At 39.1% G+C, this 22,501-nt stretch overlaps 1 protein-coding gene across 14 annotated transcripts in view; it reads right to left on the reverse strand.

Annotated features, from left to right (window-relative positions):
- Positions 1–22,501, reverse strand: part of RNF13 (ring finger protein 13) — a 198,807-nt gene that overhangs the window by 49,653 nt on the left and 126,653 nt on the right. For 9 of the 14 annotated variants that reach the window (XM_051818707.2, XM_008266322.4, XM_070072668.1 and 6 more), the window contains 2 exons: positions 18,239–18,326; positions 10,870–10,960 (listed from right to left, as the gene is read on the reverse strand). In XM_051818707.2, coding sequence (XP_051674667.1) covers positions 10,870–10,960; positions 18,239–18,326 — 179 coding nt within the window. Of the gene's footprint in view, positions 1–10,869; positions 10,961–18,228; positions 18,327–22,501 lie in introns of all 14 variants that reach the window. The other 5 variants (XM_070072673.1, XM_070072672.1, XM_070072674.1 and 2 more) reach the window with 1 other exon arrangement.

The raw sequence follows: 22,501 nt of genomic DNA on the forward strand, positions 1-22,501 counted from the left end.
AGGCCAGCTCTCTGCTGTGGCCAGGGAGTGCAGTGGAGGATGGCCCAAGTGCTTGGGCCCTGCACCCCATGGGAGACCAGGATAAGTACCTGGCTCCTGCCATCGGATCAGCGCGGTGTGCCGGCCGTAGCGCGCTGGCAGCGGCGGCCACTGGAGGGTGAACCAACGGCAAAGGAAGACCTTTCTCTCTGTCTCTCTCTCTCACTGTCCACTCTGCCTGTCAAAGCGCCGGATTCTGTCCCGGTTGCCCCTCTTCCAGGCCAGCTCTCTGCTGTGGCCAGGGAGTGCAGTGGAGGATGGCCCAGGTGCTTGGGCCCTGCACCCCATGGGAGACCAGGAAAAAGCACCTGGCTCCTGGCTCCTGCCATCGGATCAGCGCGGTGCGCCGGCCGCAGCGCGCCGGCCGTGGCGGCCATTGGAGGGTGAACCAACGGCAAAAGGAAGACCTTTCTCTCTGTCTCTCTCTCTCTCTCACTGTCCACTCTGCCTGTCAAAAAAAAATAATAAATAAAAAAATAAAAAAAAATAAAAAAATATATATATATATTAAAAAAAGGCAGTCTTAAGAAGTGAAACTGACACTTTGAGAATCAATGACTTGAACAGCCCTTGTCTTGACTGTTAAGGAACAGGTTTTTTTTTTCCTCTTCTTCAAACTATTTGTTGAACTCTTTACTTAACACAGAGTTCATTATATGTCTATGAAGTCAATTGAAAATAGATCTCAGTAAAAAATAAAGAGTGGGAATAAGAGAGGGAGAAAAGTTTGTAACTGTAAAGCTGTATAGTTCTGCATACATTCCTATGGACATACTTCTAAGGGTACAATTTAAAAACTTGCCATTGAAAAGGAACTACATGAAGTATCTCTGTGAGTGAGATCCCAGTGGAAAGAAGGAGCCATCAAAGAAAGAGGTATCTTTCTCTGAAGGGAAAAGAAAACTTCCACTTTGATTATGGCCCTGTCTATATAATGTCGGAGTTTGTGAACTCATGGGGCTTCCACAGCCTTGGCAGCTCATGAGCCTCAGGTGATCACTGACACCATAAATAAGAGTGTCAATTGTTAAATCAACAACAGGCCAGCGCCGCGCTCACTAGGCTAATCTTCTGCCTGTGGCACTAGCACCCCGGGTTCTAGTCCCAGTTGGGGCGCCGGATTCTGTCATGGTTGCTCCTCTTCCAGGCCAGCTCACTGCTGTGGCCCAGGAGGGCAGTGGAGGATGGCCCAAGTCTTTGGGCCCTGCACCTGCATGGGAGACCAGGAGGAAGCACCTGGCTCCTGGCTTCGGATTGGCGCAGCACGCCGGCCATAGCAGCCATCTGGGGGGTGAACCAACAGAAGGAAGACCTTTCTCTCTCTCTCTCTCTCACACTGACTAACTCTGCCTGTCCAAAAAAAAAAAAAAAAAATCAACAACAGGAGTCACTGTGCACTTGCTCCCCACGTAGGAGCTCTGTCCTTAATGTGTTGTACTATGAGAATTAACGGTAAAACTAGTCTTCAAACAGTACTTTATACTTCTGTGTGGGTGCAAACTGTTGAAATCTTTACTTAGTACAGAGTTGATCTTCTGTATATAAAGATAATAAAAAATGAATCTTAATGAAGAATGGGATGGGAAAAGGAGTAGGAGGTGGGACAGTTCAGGGGTGGGAGGACAAGTATGGGGGAAAGAACTGCTATAATCCAAAAGTTGTACCTATGAAATTTATATTTATTAAATAAAAGCTTTCTAAAAAGAAAAAAAAAAAAAACCTTGCCATTGGATCCCAAATCTCATTAAGCTGGGTGGTAAAAATGCCATCCTAAGTGTTAAAATGATCATATTAAGTGTGACAATGATCATATAGATAGGATTAAGTGTTAAAGGGATCATATAAATAAGATCAAATGTCTGGTGATAACCATAGATAGAACTAAAAAGGAGAGAATGTTCCAACATGGGAAGTAGTTCACACAGCAGACTCATAGAATGACAACTGCTTTAAATAGCTCTCTGACTTCAGCCCTTAAGGCATTCAGGTGTGGCTGAAAAACCCATGAGAGCATTTCAGGCATGGAAAGCCAAGACACTGTGGCAAAAAAAAATGTCCTACATGAAGGATCTCTGTTAGTGAGACCCCAGTGGAAAGAAGTAGCCCTCAAAGAAGGTACTTTTCTCTGAAGGGAAGAGAGAACTTCCACTTTGTTTATGGCATTATCTAAATACTGACAGAGTTTGTGGATTCAAAAGGCTTCCATATCCTTGGCAGCCCATGTCAAGAGCCTCAGGTGATCACTGACATCATACATAAGATTGTTAATTGTTAAATTAACAACAGGAGTCACTGTGTACTTACTTTCCATGAAGGATCTGTCCTCAATGACGTGTATTGTGGAATGAACTGTAAAATTTGTTCTCCTAAGTGTGTGCAAATTGTTGAAATCTTAGTATAGAGTTGGTCTTCTGTGTATAAAGTTAATTGAAAATGAGTATTTTTTTTTTGACAGGCAGAGTGGACAGTGCGAGAGAGAGACAGAGAGAAAGGTCTTCCTTTTGCCGTTGGTTCACCCCACAATGGCCACTACGGCCAGCACACTGTGACCGGTGCACCACGCTGATCTGAAGCCAGGAGCCAGGTGCTTCTCCTGGTCTCCCATGGGGTGCAGGGCCCAAGAACTTGGGCCATCCTCCACTGCACTCCAGGCCACAGCAGAGAACTGGACAGGAAGAGAAGCAGCTGGGACAGAATCCGGCACCCCAACCGGGACTAGAACCCGGTGTGCCGGTGCCGCAGGTGGAGAATTAGCCTATTGAGCCACGGTGCTGGCCTGAAAATGAATCTTAATGGAGAATGGGACTGGGAATGTGAGAGGGAGGAGGAGGTGGGGTGGGAGTGGGGGTGGGAAGAATCACCATATTCCTAAAGTTGTACTTATGAAAGTTGTACTCATTAAATAAAAGGTTTCTCTGGAGGAAAAAAAAAGACTCTGCATTAAAAAATCTTAGTCTAGGGAAGGGCCACTGTAATGTTCATTAATATGACTGATCTCTCCATGGGTCCACTTGTGCTATTAGACTAGTATGGTGCTGGCAGTGCTACTCTACCACCCACTGCTGAGTGGTTTTTTAGGTAGTGAAATCAGATACTTCACAATACAATGGTAAAGGCAAAATAATAATTCTCAATATGAAGGGAAAAAAAAAAAAACAAACAAATTGACTCTTTCCCCATCCTAAGAGGTGCTTAGAATACTACAGAATTTAAGAAAAATAACATGAAAACAAATTATTTCTATTTCAAAGCTGTTTTTAAATCTTTATGCTATTATTTGTTATAATGGTGTTAAAGGAGTTCTATCAAGCTTCACCCCAACCAAAAAAGATAACACCAGAAATTTCCCCTAAATAATCTAAATACTTTCAAAACCTAATAGACCTACTAGAATACAAGTAGCTTTTTATTTCAACCATTTTCCAGCAGAATAGGAGGATGACAAGGAATTTCACATGTATTTTTGTAGTTTTACATTAAATACTAAAGTGACTAACATACAGGGGTCTTCAAAGTATCTATGGAAATTGTGCATTATGACAAAACTATACATGGATTACAAAAAAATCTTTGCATCAAAATACTTATCTTTTAACTCCACTTTTCACAAACTTTTTGAAGTGCCCTTGCATCATCAACGTGAAAAAGAGAAAATCAGCAGCAGCAGACCTGGGCTGATTAATTTAATATTATCTCTTTCAGAATGAGGCCAGCTCTGCTCATAATGTCCCTGTTCTTGGCACAAAGCCTCTGGAACTGTCCTAAGCCAATGGTACCACTTCTCAGTTCAAGAGCCTTTCCATGAGATGCTAATCCTCTGCAACTTCTCTAACTCATCCCTGCTAGAGTTTAGAAGCTACACTACTGTATATCCTAAATTTAGCCCACTATAGCTTAATATCTCAGCAGTAGAAATACTTACATCTCTTATATGTGGGTCTTTTTTTTCTCTTTTTATGTTTATGACTTCTTAAGGCACATTCTGCCTAGGTGAGATAAACAAACACTGTCTTATGAAATAAGTCCCAGGACTGCTCAAAAATGAACAGAGCTACAGGTGAGAATAAATAACCCAAAAGAACAAATCAGGGGCCGGCGCCGCGGCTCACTAGGCTAATCCTCCACTTAGTGGCGCCGGCACACCGGGTTCTAGTCCCAGTCGGGACGCCGGATTCTGTCCCGGTTGCCCCTCTTCCAGGCCAGCTCTCTGCTGTGGCCCAGGAGTGCAGTGGAGGATGGCCCAAGTGCTTGGGCCCTGCACCCCATTGGAGACCAGGAGAAGCACCTGGCTCCTGCCTTCGGATCAGCGCGGTGCGCCGGCCACAGCACGCCAGCCATGGCGGCCACTGGAGGGTGAACCAACAGCAAAAGGAAGACCTTTCTCTCTGTCTCTCTCTCTCTCACTATCCACTCTGCCTGTCAAAAAAAAAAAAAAAAAAAAAAAAAAAGACAAATCAGGAAGTCCCAGTGAACTAGAAATTAAGACTCTTTACTAGAAATTTTTGTTGCTTTTATAACTACATAAATGTAATCAATTCTACAATTTTCCAGAAGCACTGGATTCATCAACCTACATTCTACATTTAATTTTCTACATGTTCTGCTAATAAGCACTTGTTATATCTCAAATCATTTTTAGTCTGTCAAGATATATTATTAGAATTTTACATGGTCTACAACTGGTAAAAAGTTGTAAGCATTTTGAGTTAAAAGCTCAATTTAAGCTCAAAAGAACATTTAATATACTGCTTTTTCTTAACCAATTTGCTAATGGTAGAAGTGGTGACAGTGATAACACAGGGTGGAGAATTACTATAGAATATCACTCATTTGGCTTCACTTTTACTTCCTCTATTTGTCCAGGTCTCCCACAGCTGAACCTGTAGATTCATCTTTGTCCTAGTTCTAGATTTATGTGTATTTAAGAAAGAAATTATTTAAACATATTATCTACTTCCCCATGTCTACGCCTCAATACAGTATAGCCTAGCTAAGATTTCATCATTGAAGCAAAGTCCTAAGCAATCCAGAATATAAGGTGTTTTTTTCCTTTGCATAAGTTTTTAGGCTAATTTCAAAACACATACCCTAGGCCTACATTTTAAAACAATAGCCAATCCAATGCCTCAATCCCTCTGTTGATACAGAAGCCCTGCACTGCTATTCTTTCTGACACCCAGCTCCAACCATCCAAACTACTGAGCCCCAGTGGCTTTACATGAGAGTCATCTGTGCTATAGATCACATAGGAAAAAACTGGAAAGTTGTGTCGCTCCCCCTCTTCGTGGAGGAACGACACAGGACCCTGCGCTGTTCTTTCGTCTGCTCGGCCCTCCCCGGGTTTGCTGCTGGTTCTTCCCGGGTTGGCTACTATCCCTTCCACCTCCGTGGAAGGGCAGTTCCCCCTGGCCACATTCCCCACTTCAGCAGGGGAGCGGCACACCGCCGGCCGGCTTTCTCGGGGGCTGCACAGGTGTTCCTTCAGATAGATGTTCCCCGTAGATGTTCCTGGTGCATGCCGTCTCTCTCCTCCTTTATAGTCCTCCTCCACCAATCCCAACTCTGCTACCCACACGCCGAGCACGCTGCTCTCCTCCAACCAGGAGCAGGTCCTACAGTTCCTTGGTTGAACTGGAGGCAGCTGTGTAGAAGCCTCTTTCTTCTCTCCCAGCGCCATATTGTGGGAGAGCAGATGCATAGAATAAGTCTTAATTCCAGTAACAATATAGTCCGAGTTGCTCCCCACAGTGGGAGAGCAGATGCATAGAATAAGTCTTAATTGCAGTAACAGTATAGTCCGAGTTGCTCCCCACAACGTTGGTCTGTAGCATGGAGGAATTGATGGATATTTTCTTAATATGATTTTTTTTAAGCCAGAATCTTACTTAAAGTGGAACTGAGAAGCTTTCTCACTAAAGTGAGGAACAAATAATAAACAAAGATGTCTATTATTTTTACTACAATTAACATGGTATGGAAAATATTACCAATACAGTTCATTAAGAGGAAGCAATAAGAAGCATAAGAATAAAAAATAAAAAGACAAAATGATTCCTACTTGTAATGGATAAATGAACAGTAAGAGAATTTAATTAAATTTTAGGTTATAATATCAACATACAAAATGAGCTTTCATATATACAAATGGAAAACAGATTATAGATGTAATAAAAAGACTCCTCCTGGCCAGCACCACGGCTCACTAGGCTAATCCTCCGCCTTGCGGCGCCTGCACACCGGGTTCTAGTCCCGGTCAGGGCACCGGGTTCTGTCCCAGTTGCCCCTCTTCCAGGCCAGCTCTCTGCTGTGGCCAGGGAGTGCAGTGGAGGATGGCCCAAGTCCTTGGGCCCTGCACCCCATGGGAGACCAGGATAAGTACCTGGCTCCTACCATCGGATCAGCGCGGTGCGCCGGCCGCAGCACGCCAGCCGCAGCGGCCACTGGAAGGTGAACCAACGGCAAAGGAAGACCTTTCTCTCTGTCTCTCTCTCTCACTGTTCACTCTGCCTGTCAAAAAAAAAAAAAAAAAAAAAACCTCCTCCTACAGCAGTGAACAGTAACATACTTAGGCATATATTTCGTAAGAAATTTTCTTCTAACATTGACTTTGGATTAAAAAACTAAACAAACTTCCTCATTACATAAATGTTGGATTGAACAATGGGAGGGCATACTATATTCCTTAGCAAGACTTACTGTAATGTTGATAATGCCTAAATTAACCTATAGGAATAATATACTCTCAAGAAAGATACAAGCAGGTTTTTCTGGAGCAAGACAGCTTGGTTATTAAATTCCTTCAGAAAGGAAAATTAGAACATTCATATATTGCTGGTGGGAATTAAAAATGATATAGATATTCTGAAAAAAAAAGAAGCATTGCAGTCCCTTAAAACACAGAATTACCATATAATCAAGCAATTCCATTTTAAGAACAGAGGCAGAGAAATGAAAACATATGCACATATAAACACTTATACATGAATGTATACAGTAACATTCTTCATAATATCCAAAATGCGGAAACAAGTTAAATGTTCATTAACTGAAGAATCGATAAACAAAATGCAGTGCATCCAAACAATGGGTTATTATATAGCAATAAAGGGGAAAAAAATACCAATACATGCTCAGCATTACGAACCTTGAAATCTTCATGCTAAGTGAAAAAAGCCAATCACAAAAGACCACAAAAATGAATCAAAGACCTGTGTTTCCAGTTGGTAACATCAGCATAGAGAGGAATATAGTATGTGCCCTTAAAATAAATGTGATTCTTTTTATGGGAAATGACCAGAATAGACAAATTCACAGAGACAGAATATTAGAGGTTGCCTAGGGTTGGGATTGGGGGAGAGACTGGGGTAGGGAATAGGGAGTGGCTGAAACAGGGTTTCTATTCAGATGTTAAAAAAAGTTCTACTTAGAAGGGGAAGATGCCTAGACAAGTCTGTAAATATACTGAAGTGTATACTTTAAATGGGGAAATTTTATGGTATGTGAAATATATCTCCATAAATCCTACTTCTAGGAATCTATTCCAAAAGTAAACTGGCAAAAACATGAAGAGACCTATCCATAAAGTTATTTAATACAGCACTATTTACAATAGCAAAAGAATGTTAAAAAAAAAATAGCAAAATAATGTTAACAACTCAAAGACCATCAACAGGGACTGGCTGATAAAACTGGTTCAGCCAAAAAATGGAGTTCTATTTAGCTGGAAAAAGGAATGAAGAATAGTTCTATGAACTCATATTTGCAATCTCTAGGATTTCTTGTTAAGACAACTAGCAGAATAGGTAACAGTGTTTAAGTATTCAGGATGAAAGACGGAGGAAAAGAGTGTGTATCTGCCTATAATTTAAAAAAGTATGGGGCCGGTGCTGAGGCTTAGTGGGTTAAGCCACAGCATGGAATGCCAGCATCCCAGATGGGTGCAAGTTTGAATCCTGGCTGTTCCAATTCTGATCTAGCTCGCTGTAATGGCCTGGGAAAGCAGTGGAAAGCAGTCCTTGGGCCCCTGCACCCACATGGGAGACCCAGAAGAAGCTCTTGGCTCCTGGCTTCAGATCAGCGCAGCTCTGGCCATTGCTGCCATCTGGGGAGTGAACCAGCAGATGAAAGACCTCTCTCTCTCTGTAACTCTGCCTTTCAAATAAATACGTACATATTTTTTAAAAAATGTAATGAGAGGTTGGCATTGTGCTACAGCAAGTTAAGCCAATGCCTGCAATGCTAGCATCCATATAAAGGTCGATTTGAGTCCTGGCTGCTTCATTTCTGATCCAGCTCTCTGCTAATACACCTGGAAAAGCAGCAAAAGATGGCCTAGGTGTTTGGGCTCCTGCCACCCATGTGGGAGACCTGGATGGAGTTCTAGGCTCCTGGTTTTGGCCTGGTCCAGCCTTGGCTGTTGTGGCCATTTGGGGAGTAAACTAGCAGATGGAAGATATTTTTTTCTCTCTCTCTGTCTTTCTCTGTAACACTACCTTTTGAGTAAATAAATAAATCTTTCCAAAATTTAATGAACTAAATTAAAATCTTTTTTAAAAAACCTTTAACTATAAGGTAAGGATGGAAATAGTATGGACAAGATAGAAACAGAATCTAAACTTCTTGAATATACCTTGGTCTACTGAGTTTGACTTTAAGATTTACATAATTATAAAAGTCACAAACCATTCCTACTATCTAAAAGTAAATGATAAAAATAAATACATAAATAAAAGTAAATGAATCAAAGACCTGTGTTTCCAGTTGGTAACATCAGCATAAAAAGGAATATAATATGTGCCCTTAAAACAATTTGACTTTACATACTCTTTATGATATATCTTAAAACACCAAAAGAGGGGCCGGCACTGTGACACAGTGGGTAAAGCCACTGCCTGCAGTGCCGGCATCCCATATGAGTGCTGGTTCAAGTCCTGGCTGCTCCACTTTCAATGCAGCTCTCTGCTATGGCCTGGGAAAGCAGTAGAAGATGGCCCAAAGACCCGGAAGAAGCTCCTGGCTCCTGACTTTGGATGGGTGCAGCTCCAGCCATTGTGCCCAATTGGGGAGTGAACTTGCAGATGGAAGACCTCTCTCTCTCTCTCTGCCTCTCCTTTTCTCTCTGTGTAACTCTGCCATTCAAATAAATAAACAAATCTTTAGAAAAAAAAAACACACAGAAAAAACTGTTATTTAAAAATGTTGGTAATAATGTTGGTATTTTTCTTTCTTTTTAAAACTTATTTGAAAGGCACAGTTTCAGAGAAAGGAGGAAAGATAGAGAGACAGAGAAATCTTCCACCTGCTGGTTCACTCCCCAAATGGCCATAACTGCCAGGGCTGGTCCAGGCTGAAGTCATGAGCCTGGAGTTTCATTCTGGTCTCCCATGTGGGTACAGGAGCCCAAGCATTTGGGGCATCTTTGGATGCTTTCCCAGGCACCTTCGCAGGGAGCTGGATGAGAAGTGGAACAGCTGGGACTCGAACTGGAAGCAGGTGTTTCAGGCAAAGGCTTAATCTGCTACACAATGCTGGCCCTGGTATTATTCTTCTAAGTCTGTTGTGTGTGTTTGTGTGTGTGTCTGTGTGTGTGTCTGTTATTAAATTTAAAAAGAAAAGAATGATTATACATGTGCTTTTCAGCACAGAAAAATAAGATGCAGATTTAAAATCAATTAAGTGAAAATCCTATATCCTAGGTTTACAGTGCAAACAAAACAATATGTCCTCCTGATTTGTTGTACCTTTAAAAACATATGCATAGGCTGGTGCCACGGCTCTCTTGGCTAATCCTCCTCCGCTTGCGGCGCCAGCACCCCGGGTTCTAGTCCCAGTCAGGGTGCCGGATTCTGTCCCAGTTGCTCCTCTTCCAGTCCAGCTCTCTAATGTGGTCCAGGAAGGCAGTGGAGGATGGCCCAAGTCCTTGGGCCCTGCACCTGCATGGGAGACCAGGAGAAGCACCTGGCTCCTGGCTTCGGATCAGCGTGGTGTGCTGGCTGCAGCGCACCGGCTGCAGCAGCCATTGTGAGGTGAACCAACGGAAAAGGAAGACCTTTCTCTATGTCTCTGTCTCTCACTTTCTAACTCTGCCTGTCCAAAAAAAAAAAATATATATATGCATTTCCTTGCTCTGTCCACTGAAAGAAAGGAAAAAGAGGACATTTGAGGGTAAGTTTGACAAGTGTATAGGTAGCAGACAGGTATTAATATTTTGGTATTGTTCTTCACAGTCAAAAGGAAGTTCCTGCCCACTCTGTTCTGGGAATTTGTTTCTTGGAAAAAATTCTGAGGGGTTCATTGAACTGTTTTCTATAGTATTAAATGAGACAGCTGTGCCTTAAGTTAATTTTAGTACATATATCACTTGTGTAACAAGTTTTTTTTTATAGAGAAGTTCCATATAGAAGTTTTTATTCCAAATCAAACTTTTAAATCTTGAAAAGTGACTTCTTGTCTTTGTAGAAGTTGGTCACTTATCATACTGTGTTTTGGAGTCTGTGCTTCTACAATAACAAATTTCTTTTTAATAAAATAGAAACATTTCTTCATAGAGAAAGTCATATAAATGTGAACTGCATTAAAAAAATGAGTGGTTTGATTAAACTATACAATGGGAAATTTTGTGATCTTTTCAACAACGTGGTTACCTTATTCTCTCAATATATTTTCAATAAAACAGTAAATCTTAAAAGCATGAAGACATATAAAGAGATAAGTTAGACAAAAGAGTTCATTCTAAAACACAATTCTGATTATATCTGATATTATATAATTCTGTTCTAATATAAAGAAAAATTTTTAAGCTACATGACTCTTTTTTTATCCATTACTTACCCTTTTTCATATGTGAATTCGTCTTTCAGGGAATTGGCTGATGATTCACCAATAAAGACAGATGGAATGTCAATTTTCTTTAACACATCAACTGTATAAAAGAATAAAATTATTCTTAAAAGCCCATATTTACAGTACAATCTTTCTTCATAATAGTAGCAAATACAACTGCAAACAATTATAATCACCTTAAATTTTCAACTGGTTGATTTTCTATATTGTGATTTGATTCACCTTCAAAGTGACTGAGAAACACAGTAACATTTACAAAAGCAAAGTTAGCATTTTGCATATATACATTACGTCACCTAACTCTCTTAATAGTCCTAAAAGATCAACACAATTTTCATTTTTAGTATTTCCATTTGCCTTTTCCCCTCTACAGATATGCCTTTTAAAATTTTTATTTATTTGTTTGTTTGTTTTTTTGTTTGAGAGGCAGACAGACATCTTGGTTCATTCCTCAAATGCTCACATGTCCAAGATTGGGACAAATGGAAGCCATGAACTAGGAACTCAGTGGAATTACCTGAGGCATCATTGCTGCCTGCCAGGGTCTGCATCTGCAGGATGCTGAAATCAGGAGCCAGAGTGAAATATTGAACCCAGATACTCCAATAGGAGACTCAGGCGTCTCAACCTCAACCACTAAGTTAAAAGTATGCCCCTATAGACAAAACTTTAAATATGTGTGTGTGTGTATATACAAATATATATATATATATGTACATATATATATGCAAAAGAGAAAAAGTTTTCACATATCCATTTCCAAGAGAGGCATAATCCAGAGAATGACCACTTTACAACAGCTTAAAAAAAATAACATCACACACTTCTGGCTTTCCAGAGTGAAAGACTGGCAGGAGTTGATAAAAGACATTGGATAGGAAAGCTGGGTAAATGTCTACTTCCTCCTATGCCTGGAGTTTATGGTAAAGCTTTGTGTTTTGATTGGTGTTTTCTCAAGAAATCTGACTTATACTCATTCAAATCCAAACTCAAATATCACCAAAATATAATCTGGAAAAAATTACTCATTACTCAGAAATAAAAACAATTTTCTTAATGTTACTAATAGAAAAAGCAGCCTTATTATTAGCTGTGAGTTAAATAACAGATTAGTCATTAGGTAAAGTCCATTTGTTATGTTACAATTTTCAAAATAACTTTGGTCTACATTTTAAATAATAATGCATATACATTATACATTTAAAAGGGGTGGAAAGAAAAGAAAAAGAAAGTACAATCATAATTCTTCCCACCCAAAGACAAATGTTTTATTTGAAGTAATAAGAGTTGTAAAAGTTTTTTTTCTTATACTAGAAAATGACTTATTATTTTCATAATGATTAAACAAGGGAAATAAGATTTCTTTTTGGTGTATACCAGGGTTAAGGGAAGTAGAAGAATAAGAGGATTAATAGGACTTTTATGTACTTTTGACGATGGTAAAAAGTAAACTAGAACAACTGCTTGCCCTAAAACTTAGCACAGTTCACCCAAAACACCCAAATAAAGGATCATAGTTTTTTAAAAAATCTATAAAATTAAAAAATATACAGTTGGAAGCTCTAATGCTTATTCTACCTTTAATGTAAAACTGTAAATATTTATTTCCACAAAGCAAATGTGTAGAAAGTCCAAGCACCCTGCAAAATTTCAACAATTATGTATATCCATAATTAAGACATACTTACATTGCATCACCCTCAAAATTTCCCTCATTCCTCTTTATAGTTGACCCCTCCTAACCTCAGCAGCCACTGATAGTTTGTTTTGGTTTATTATCCTTATAAAGTCAAGCTTTTAAATCTTCATATCCTTGGTAAATTTTTTTTTTCCATTTCCAGGTTGTTTTATGCAAATATCATTTATTCTCTACTCTCCCCCACACACACACATCCTCTCTCTCTCTCTCCCATCTCGTTCTCTCTCTCTCTTTCACACACACACACACCCATGTCAGTGCCAAGAGGGCAGGAACCAAAATGGTTAGTCAAGGGATAATCATTACTTTTATACTGATGAGATCAATAAAATTTTTATCTTTCTATTAATGGAGTCATTTAATAATACATAAGGGGCTGGTGTCATGCAGTGTAGATTAAACCACAGCTTGAGATGCCAGCATTCTATACCACAGTTCCAGTTAGAGTTCTGGGTGCTCTGCTTCCCATCCAGCTCCTTGCTTTTTTCCTGGGGAAGTAGCCCATGATGGCCCAAGCGCTTGGGCCCCTGTTAATTTACAGGCAAGACACAGATTGAGTTCCAGGCTCCTGACTTCCACCTCGCCTAGCCTGTGCTATTGTGGTCACTTGTGAAGTGAACCAGCAGATATAAGCTCTTTCTGTCACTTTGCCTTTTAAATAAATATTTTTTAAAATAGTAAAAAAATAAGCTTTTGTTCCCATTCCATGATACACCTCACATAACCTCTATCTATTTCATCACGTTTCATGGCTACATTGGTATTGTTATAGGACTATGTGTTTTAGAGAAATATTTTCTATCTTAGGTTTCCTCTACCACAAATCTTATTTTAGTTGTTATTTAAAACTTGGAATTACATATCCTTTGTATGCTTTATTTTTTTCATGACAAACTCAAAGAAGAACATTTGACTTGTGAATATTGGCTTACAATTATTAGAAATAATATAACTTCTTTTAGATATGATATCTAAAGACATGTGGAGATTTCTTCACTTTAATAAGCAGATAAGAACGGGTGGGGGACAATGCTACATGTCAAAAACAAAAGTCATCAAGGAGACTGCATTACAAAACCAAGCATGTTCTAATTCACCAAATACTTTCTAATCCACAAAATAACCCTGTGATGTATATATTGCCAAGTAATATTATCATATCATAGAAAAACTACAATTGGAATGCTCAGCTCCAGTCTCTTCAGATTCACAACCCGATTAACTGTTAAATATCTCCATTTTATTGCCTAATAGATGTTTCACACTTACTGTTTCCCAAGTGGAATTCTGAATGTCTCTTTCCCCTCAAGCTACTCTTTCTCATCCCTGTAAATAGCATAAGCATACCTAGTTTCTCAGGCTAACCATCTTGGAGTCATCCCTGGCAGCTCCTTTTCCTTTACTCCCTAAGTCAAACTCTTTCAGCTTCACAATATATCCATAATCCTACCACCTCATCACCTTGACTACTAACACTCCAAACCACCTTCACTCTTGCCTGGCAGATGCAGCAACTGGTGCAGCAACTTTCTCAATGGTCTCTCTGTTGGCACTCTTGACCATTTTTCACCTTCAGTTTATTCTTCAAATATCAACCAAAATGATCTTGTTCAAGTATGTCTGAATACCTCATATAATCACACAAAACCCAATATTTAGAATAAATTCCAAAGTGCTTATCACAGCATACAAGGCCCAACATGCTTTGGCCCCTTGCTCCTTCTCTAACCTCATCCCCTGCCACTCTCTCTTGCTTACTCTACTCTAGCCTGACCTAGAAAACACCAAGCACTTTATCCTCAAGCCTTTGTACTTGTCATCCTCTCTCCTTAAATCCTCCTCCATCAGAAATCTTCATGTCTCAGCAACTCACTTTAGTTATCTGTTCAAATCTCAGTGCCTCACAGAAGTCTTCTCTGACCACCCTATCTAAAACAGCCTCTTGCTTCTTACCCTTGTCTATACCCTCTTAGCTTGATATGTTTTCCTTCAAAACTTATCACGATTTAACACTATAGCTCATTTATTTGATTAGATATTAAAATCTTTCCTCCCACCATAGAAAGCAATAACAGCAATAAAAATAATATCTGAACAGTCATGAAACAAATATTGGAAACAGGCAATCTTCTAGACGCTTTATAGGCCTTGATTCACTCAATTTTCACAGCAACCCAATGAGATTAGTACTGTTATCATTTCCATTTGATAGACCAGAAAACTGAGGCATAGAGATGTCAGGTAACATACCGGAGCTCACAAAGCTATGCAGAGCTGGGATTCAGACACTGGCAAGCACACAGAAAACACTCTCTTAGTATTCTACTGTACTCTGTTACCTTAGTGAAAGGTATGAAGGCAGAGCCTTTATATCATGCCCTACCATAGTCACAAAGTCCAAAAAAGTACTTGATACAGGTTAAGCTTTCAAAAATATTTGTTGAAGGAAGGAAGCAAGAAAAAAAAAAGAAGAAACAAACCCAAGGATATTGACTTGCCATGGTTATACAGTTAGGAATTTACACAGCCTGGACTCAAACGTGAGGGCTCTGATTCTGAATCTAGGCTCTTCCTACTCTGTCAAGGCATGAGCTTTCTCATACACCTTCTTTCACATGAACTTTACAACTTTGTCAGGAAAAATAAAAATTTAAATTACTTACACTTTTTTAGATGAAAATAAAGAGTTTAGAAAGGTTAAGAAAAGGTCTCAAAGGTATAGGCTAGGCCAGCACTGTGGCTCAATAGGCTAATCCTCCACCTGCGGCGCCGTCACACCGGGTTCTAGTCCCAGTCGGGGCACCAGATTCTGTCCCAGTTGCTCCTCTTCCAGGCCAGCTCTCTGCTGTGGCCCGGGAGTGCAGTGGAGGATGGCCCAAGTCCTTGGGCCCTGCACCTGCATGGGAGACCAGGAGAAGCACCTGGCTCCTGGCTTCGGATCAGCGTGGTGTGCTGGCTGCAGCGCACCGGCTGCAGCAGCCATTGTGGGGTGAACCAACGGAAAAGGAAGACCTTTCTCTATGTCTCTGTCTCTCACTGTCCACTCTGCCTGTCAAAAAAAAAAAAAAGGTATAGGCTAGTTTGTGTATCAACCAGCCTGAAGTAAGCCCGTATTTCCTGGTTCTACTATAGGTGTTCTTCCCACCATATTCTGCTATCTCCCGAAGATAAACAATGTTATCTGCTCACTGAGTAAACCCATTCTGTATCTGTCTTGGATGTGGGCACATTCCATATGTGAGGCGTTAGGACCTAGGAGCTTTTAAAACTTCCTTTTGTTTCCACATGTTGGAATCTCCATTCAGGACAACACCAATATTCCTTATGACCTAGGACTAAGACTTGGAAAGAGGGATGCAGACCCTTTCTGATAAATTCATGTTTTCCCTTCCTCTTGCAAGTAGCAGCAAAGATAAAAATGATAAAAATCTTTACAACAATTTTCTTTGGATATATGAAATGTTTAAGCATATATCTACATGCAAGGATGGAGCCAAATATCACAGATTGTAATCCAAGCAATAAAGTCAAGGCCCAAAATTCTGATCAATTTTTGAAATATAAGAACTCAGCTGGAACATTTCCATGGCAACAGCACGATTATACAGTTATGTGCTACTTTTAATATTCTGCACATTTTCCTTAGGAACATGGCATAATTATCACAAAAAGGTTTTAAGGTATTACACTGATTAAATAGGTGCTAAAAAAGAACTGATACTTCTAGCTTGCAAATTTTTTATTGAAAAATCTGTCAAAAGAGGAAACAGTTTACAAATAATGAACAGTTTGTTCATACCTAAAACTCAAACTCAAAACATACTTAGCTCTTGAGATCTTGAATATTTTGCCAAGTCTTAGGCCCATGCCTTCAGCAAAATACACAGAGTAAATAATTTGCTCAAAGTTATTCTGCTGATCTAAGTGGTAGCTTGAATTAGGATTCACATCTGTTTCTAGAGTATGTGTGCTTTTTGTTTTGCCAGTAATGTGTACAGATCACAAAAGTTACTCACCTACCATGTATCAATTGGGACAAATTTTTTTTTCTTTGAAAAAGGGAGGCAGTTAAAGGAGAAGAAAAATGTGTCAAATCCTGCAGTATCAACAGTGCTAGTTTATTTGTTGAGTTAACTCCCTTCAACAAGGAGTCCTGTAATTCCCACTCATTGGTTGTCAAACTATTCCTGAAATGCTAGAACTTCTTGAGGGCACTTCATGGATTCTGCAATCAAAAAAATTTAATCGGCTAGGAGATTGAAGTAATAATTTAAAATATAAAGAAATAAACTGCCGGACTTTTACTTTTTCTGTACTATAATATTATCTCATTATATTCAGAGTTAGAAAGACAAAGGACAAATAACAACAACCAACACTGTCTTGAGCTATAAACAGAAGCCTTTTGGGAGGCTGGCACCGTGGCTCATTTGGCTAATTCTCCGCCTGCGGCGCCAGCACCCCGAGTTCTAGTCCCAGTTGGGGCGCTGGGTACTAGCCCCGGTTGCTCCTCTTCCAGTCCAGCTCTCTGCTGTGGCTCAGGAGGGCAGTGGAGGATGGCCCAAGTGCTTGGGTCCCTGCATCCGCATGGGAGACCAGGAGGAAGCACCCAGCTCCTGGCTTTGGATCAGCGCAGCGCTGGCCATAGTGGCCATTAGGAGAGTGAACCAACGGAAGGAAGACCTTTCTCTCTGTCTCTCTCTCATTGTATATAACTCTCTCTCTGTTTCTCTCACTGTCTAACTCTGCCTGGCAAAAAAAAAAAAAAAAAAAAAAAAAAAAAAAAAGAAGCCTTTTGGGTCAAGATATTGCTACTAAGGAGGTAGTTATTTAAAGTCCTAAACACATTCCACATTCCACGGTACTGTTATCAGTCCACAGCTTTATGTCTACTCTCCCCTCCAAGCTGTGACTTGTATTCACAAAGCAACAGAACTTAGCAGCAAGAAATATTATGGTTTGCTATAAAAGTTAAACAAAAATAAAAGATCTTCTAATCATAAATGTTAGCAGTGAATCATCTTAGTAGCAATTAGAATGGCTTTGTGAAAACGTATAGCTCCCTGGTTTAGAGAGACTACATGAGGTGAAACATGCAGCTTAAAGTCGCCGTCTGCATAAAGGCTGTGATTTTACCAACTGGCTCGTTTTCCCTGTCAGCTAACACTCAGTAGAGAACAAGGAAAGATCTTAAGTGAAAAACTATAGACATGTAAACATAATGTCAAAGGACTAATAATCAACTGGTAGAAGAAAGCAGTAGAATATAATAGCTTTGAACTTCCACTAACATATAGAAGGTACCTATGTACCTATATATTCTAAAATTTAATGCTGTGAGTCTCCAAATAAATCACAAAAATTATTCAATAGCATTCTTAACTCAGGGTTTTTAACTCTATTTAAAGCTTTGACTTTCCTTTGGTTGTGATCAAAATATCAATAAATAGAACACAAAGATTAAAAAAACTGTAGAAAAGAACAATTAAATTCCAACTCTACTGCAAATAAAATTATCTCAAAAAGGTTAAGAATTGAGAGTTATCTGAGAAGAAATCTTGCTTTTTAAGCAGAAAAAATAGAGAAGGAAAATCCTGCTAATTTTTAGTTTCAAATGATCTTCAAACAGGAGAGAAGAAAAGTGATACCTGTACTTACTGTCGTTGGATCCCATGCCAATGAGGTCATCAGAATCAACATTGTGAACTATGGCTGCTTTGTACCCTGCTCGCTGTGCATTTAAAACCTGCAAACAGAAAACAGTCATTTTACGAGGGAGATGATGGTTTGTCATAATGTTCCTGAATTTCAATAAGGCTCAACAAGTCTATACTATATCTGTCAGCAAATGTACACTCTATATCCAGGACCACTTCATATATTTATTGGAATAAACCTCAGGTGCAGTTCTTGAAACAGTATGATGTCTTACAATTGATTATCAAGAATTTAGTTAGATGTTTTCTTGATTTCATTTATGGCATTAATTGAAACCAGAAATAAAGGACAGGAATACCTAAAACATTGAAAGGATCCAAAGTAATAAACCTGCCTATGGGAGCTGGCATTGTGGCGAAGCAGATAAAGCCACTGCCTGCAATACCAGCATCCCATATGGGTACCAGTTAAAGTCCTGACCAATCCAGCTCCCTGTTAATTGTCTGGGAAAAGCAGCAGAAGATAGCCCAGGTGCTTGGGCCCCTGCTACACACATGGGAGCCCTGGAAGAAGTTCCTGTCTCCTGGTTTCAGCCTGGACCAACCCAGGCATTTGAAGCCATCTAGAGAGTGAACCAGAGGATGGAAGAGATTTCTCTCTCTCTCCTCTCCCTCTCCTTCTCTCGCTCTGTAACTCTGATTTTCCACTAAATAAATAAGCCTGTGTATCTCTAAAGAGGTAGAGCCTGATCGTTAACACTATTTTTTGAAATTCCTTTCAAAAGCTTTAAAAAATTACAAACAGCTCTAGCCTGAAGCTGCTTACTCTGGTTCTAGCTATCTATTTAATCTTTCCTAAAGTTCACTTCCAAAACAGTAACATTGGTACCAAAAGAAAATGGCTCAATGTGTGACATAATTTTATTACATGAAAGATCTGAAAAGTATCCAAACATATTATTATACCTCATGTTAAAAAAATGATAATCTGTTACAAATAAAAATAAACACAAACCTAAACTAATTATTTGATATTTACTATTTATAGACCATTGGTAAAAATTAAGGATCAAACCATGATTTCTACATTGGTTAAATAAAATGAAGACTGAGTAGGCAAACATTCATGTATGCATGTGTGTGTGTTGATATATACTTTTGAACATATGAAACACTTTTAAAATATATAGCTTTATATGTAAACTATAAAACTATGAGCTATGTATAGTTATAAATATTTGAAGTACTTTTGAATATGTATAAAATTATCAATATTAAATAAGCTAAGAAACTCCTGAAATATATCACCTTATGATCACTGCATCGTAATACATCTCTCAAAGTGATTACTTAATACTTATGCTTTTAAGAAACAGGAAAATAAAATTAAATTTAAAAAAAATTCAGGTCTAATATAAGTATTAGTTCAGTTTTGGTCATCCATACTGAATGACTCAATTTAATGAAAATAAAACCCGAGTCCAGTTCTGAAGTCAGGGAAAGGCCAAAGCAGTGAGTTCCCGAGAGTAAAAGGGATGTCTGATTACTCAGACATTCTGGATCTGACGGCTAGAAAAGAGTCAACCCGTCAGGCAAGCTGGCTATGCACAGGGTAAAATTCTCTTCTACATTACCCTTGACTTCCCTAAAACTACCTCACTGACTCAAGCTGGGTTTCTGAAACATTAGTGTGGCTAAATCTGACTAATTTTATCTTATTACCAAAAATGAGCCCTGAAGCTATAGGAGATAGGAGCGCCTTGGGGAATTCATATTTTGTTCATCTTTACACCTCCACAGCACTAATGAAATAGACCGACAGTAAGAACTCAGTAAATATCACTTGAATAAGTTAAATGTATAAAATTGTGCTAAAATTAATAGCTCACATATAATATTATAGGCACAAGAAATAAATTTGGCAGTAAGGTATTTTAAACTAATTAAAATAATATAAATAATTCATTGACACAGAACCTACTGCTCTAATGTTAGGAATAATGGCAAAAATCACCCAGCCCACAAAATTGTTACAAGGAACATTTTGTAGTTGGCCAAGGAAAAGTCAACAATCAAGAAAGTTCAGTATTTTTGCATATGAATACATGTCTCATTTTTAGTTGAATTTTGTTATCTAACTAACACAGAAAACACTAGTCCCCAGAGCTTCTTCCCCAGAGCTTTCCAAGAGAGGAAGAAAAATCTCTTTAGAAGGATATCACAGGGGTGGGAATTCGACCTAACAGTTAAGACACTCATGGCCCACATTGGAATGACTGGGTTTGATTCCTGGCTCCAGCTCCTGAAGCCACTTTCCCACCAATGCAGACCCTGGGAGGTAGTGGTGATGGCTCAGGTAACTGAGTTCCTGCCATTCATGTGGCAGTAGTGGACTGAATTCTGTTCTCTGAGCTTCAGCCCCAGTCAGTGGATGAGGGAGTGCACACACATGCTCTCTCACACTCACATGCACATGTATTCTCTCTCTCTCTCTCTCTCTCTCTCTCTCTCTCTATATATATATATATATATATATATATCTCCATGTCTCTTTGTCTCTCAGATTTTTTAATTACAAATATTTTTAAAGATAAATTTATAATGTCTTAGCCTTATTATATTCGTTTTATTTAAGCAAAAGAATACTTGTTTGAGGTTATTAGTTTTTCTAACACTGGAGTGACCATTTTAACTACTGCTGAGAATGTAACCAAGTAACTGATGAGAAATGTTTCTTTTCATATCACAGATGCAACTACTGACAAAGACATAATTCAAGAAATAAAAATTACATAAATATGAAAACTGCTTTCTGCTAACATAAAATTTAGATTTTGGGGCCAGTGTTCTGACACAGCAGGTTAAACTGCCACCTGTGATGATAGCATCCTATAGGAGTGCCAGTGCAAGTCCCAGCTGCTCCATTTCTAATCCAACTCCCTGCTAATGCACCTGGGAAAGTAACACAGGATGGCCCCAGTGCTTGGTCCCCTGCCACCCATGTAAGAGACCTGGATGGAGTTCCAGGCTCCTGGCTTCAGCCTGACCCAGACCCAGCCAATATGGCCATTTGGGGAGTGATCCAGTAGATGAAAGCTCTCTCTCCCTCCGTCTCCCACCCCCCCACCTCTAACTCTGCCTCTCAAATAAATATTTTTTCTTAAAAGACAAAATTAAGTTTTAAAGTACTTTGTAAATGTAACTGATTCACATAATCAATGAAATTATATAATTTAACTTTTTTTCTTGCAGAAGGACATATGAGAGAGAAGATATAACTTTCAAGACACAGAAAAAAGGGGTCTAGGGGACCATAATAAAAAGTAAAAACTGCAGTTCATTTCAACAAGTATTTGTGGAGTTTACATAATAAGTATAGCGCCAGTGCTGAGCACAATGCAGAACTCAAAAGTGAACCAGAAACAGACTATCCTGATGGGGATTTAATATTTGGACATCCAACAAGTCAAGTGCCTTCTTGCTCTAGTGCACTTGCTTATACCATCATTTCTACTCAGGACTTGCTTTGTCTTCTGAATGTCCATCTGGTCTTCAAATTCCATCATCTGCATGAAGCTGTCTCTGTCCCATGCCCTAGTCAACATGCTGTGTCCAAGTACCTATAATAGCTGCTCCATGCTTAAAGTATACATATTAATCTGTTTACATGCTTCTTAAAGATCTTTGATAGTGCCGTTTATCATATTTATGGATACATGTAGTATCCTATTTCAAAACAGACCCTCAGGAAGTCCATAAATCTCTTGCAGTTGTGTATACAGCAACTTTTCTGCTGCAAAGGGACAAAATAATCACCAATTTTTCAAGAGGCTTTATCACTCCCATATTATTAGGAATCATCAATACAAATGGATTTATAACAACTTGTTATGCATCATTACTTTCCAATAATTAACTTCTTAAAACATTACCATGAAACTGGGGAGATTTCTTTCACACATCCAAAACACAACTGTTTCCATAAACACAATATAAAATTATATCAATATCAAAAATGGTTCTCCTAAAATAGGAAGCTTAGAAAAACATGAAAATAGGAAGGAATTCTGCAAGCCTAAGCATGAATACCAAAAAACAGAAGCATGTTTCTACAACTTTAACAAATATAAAGGCTTCCCAAAGGTTTTTGTTGCTGTTTTTAATTATTTTTAAAATAAATAAGGAAAATTAAGTCAAGGAACAGATTAACATATGGACCAACAGGCTTATGAATACAAACAAGGAAAATACATCAATGTTTATG

This window comes from Oryctolagus cuniculus, chromosome 4, assembly GCF_964237555.1.
Source record: "Oryctolagus cuniculus chromosome 4, mOryCun1.1, whole genome shotgun sequence".
NCBI classification, from domain to species: Eukaryota; Metazoa; Chordata; class Mammalia; order Lagomorpha; family Leporidae; genus Oryctolagus; species Oryctolagus cuniculus.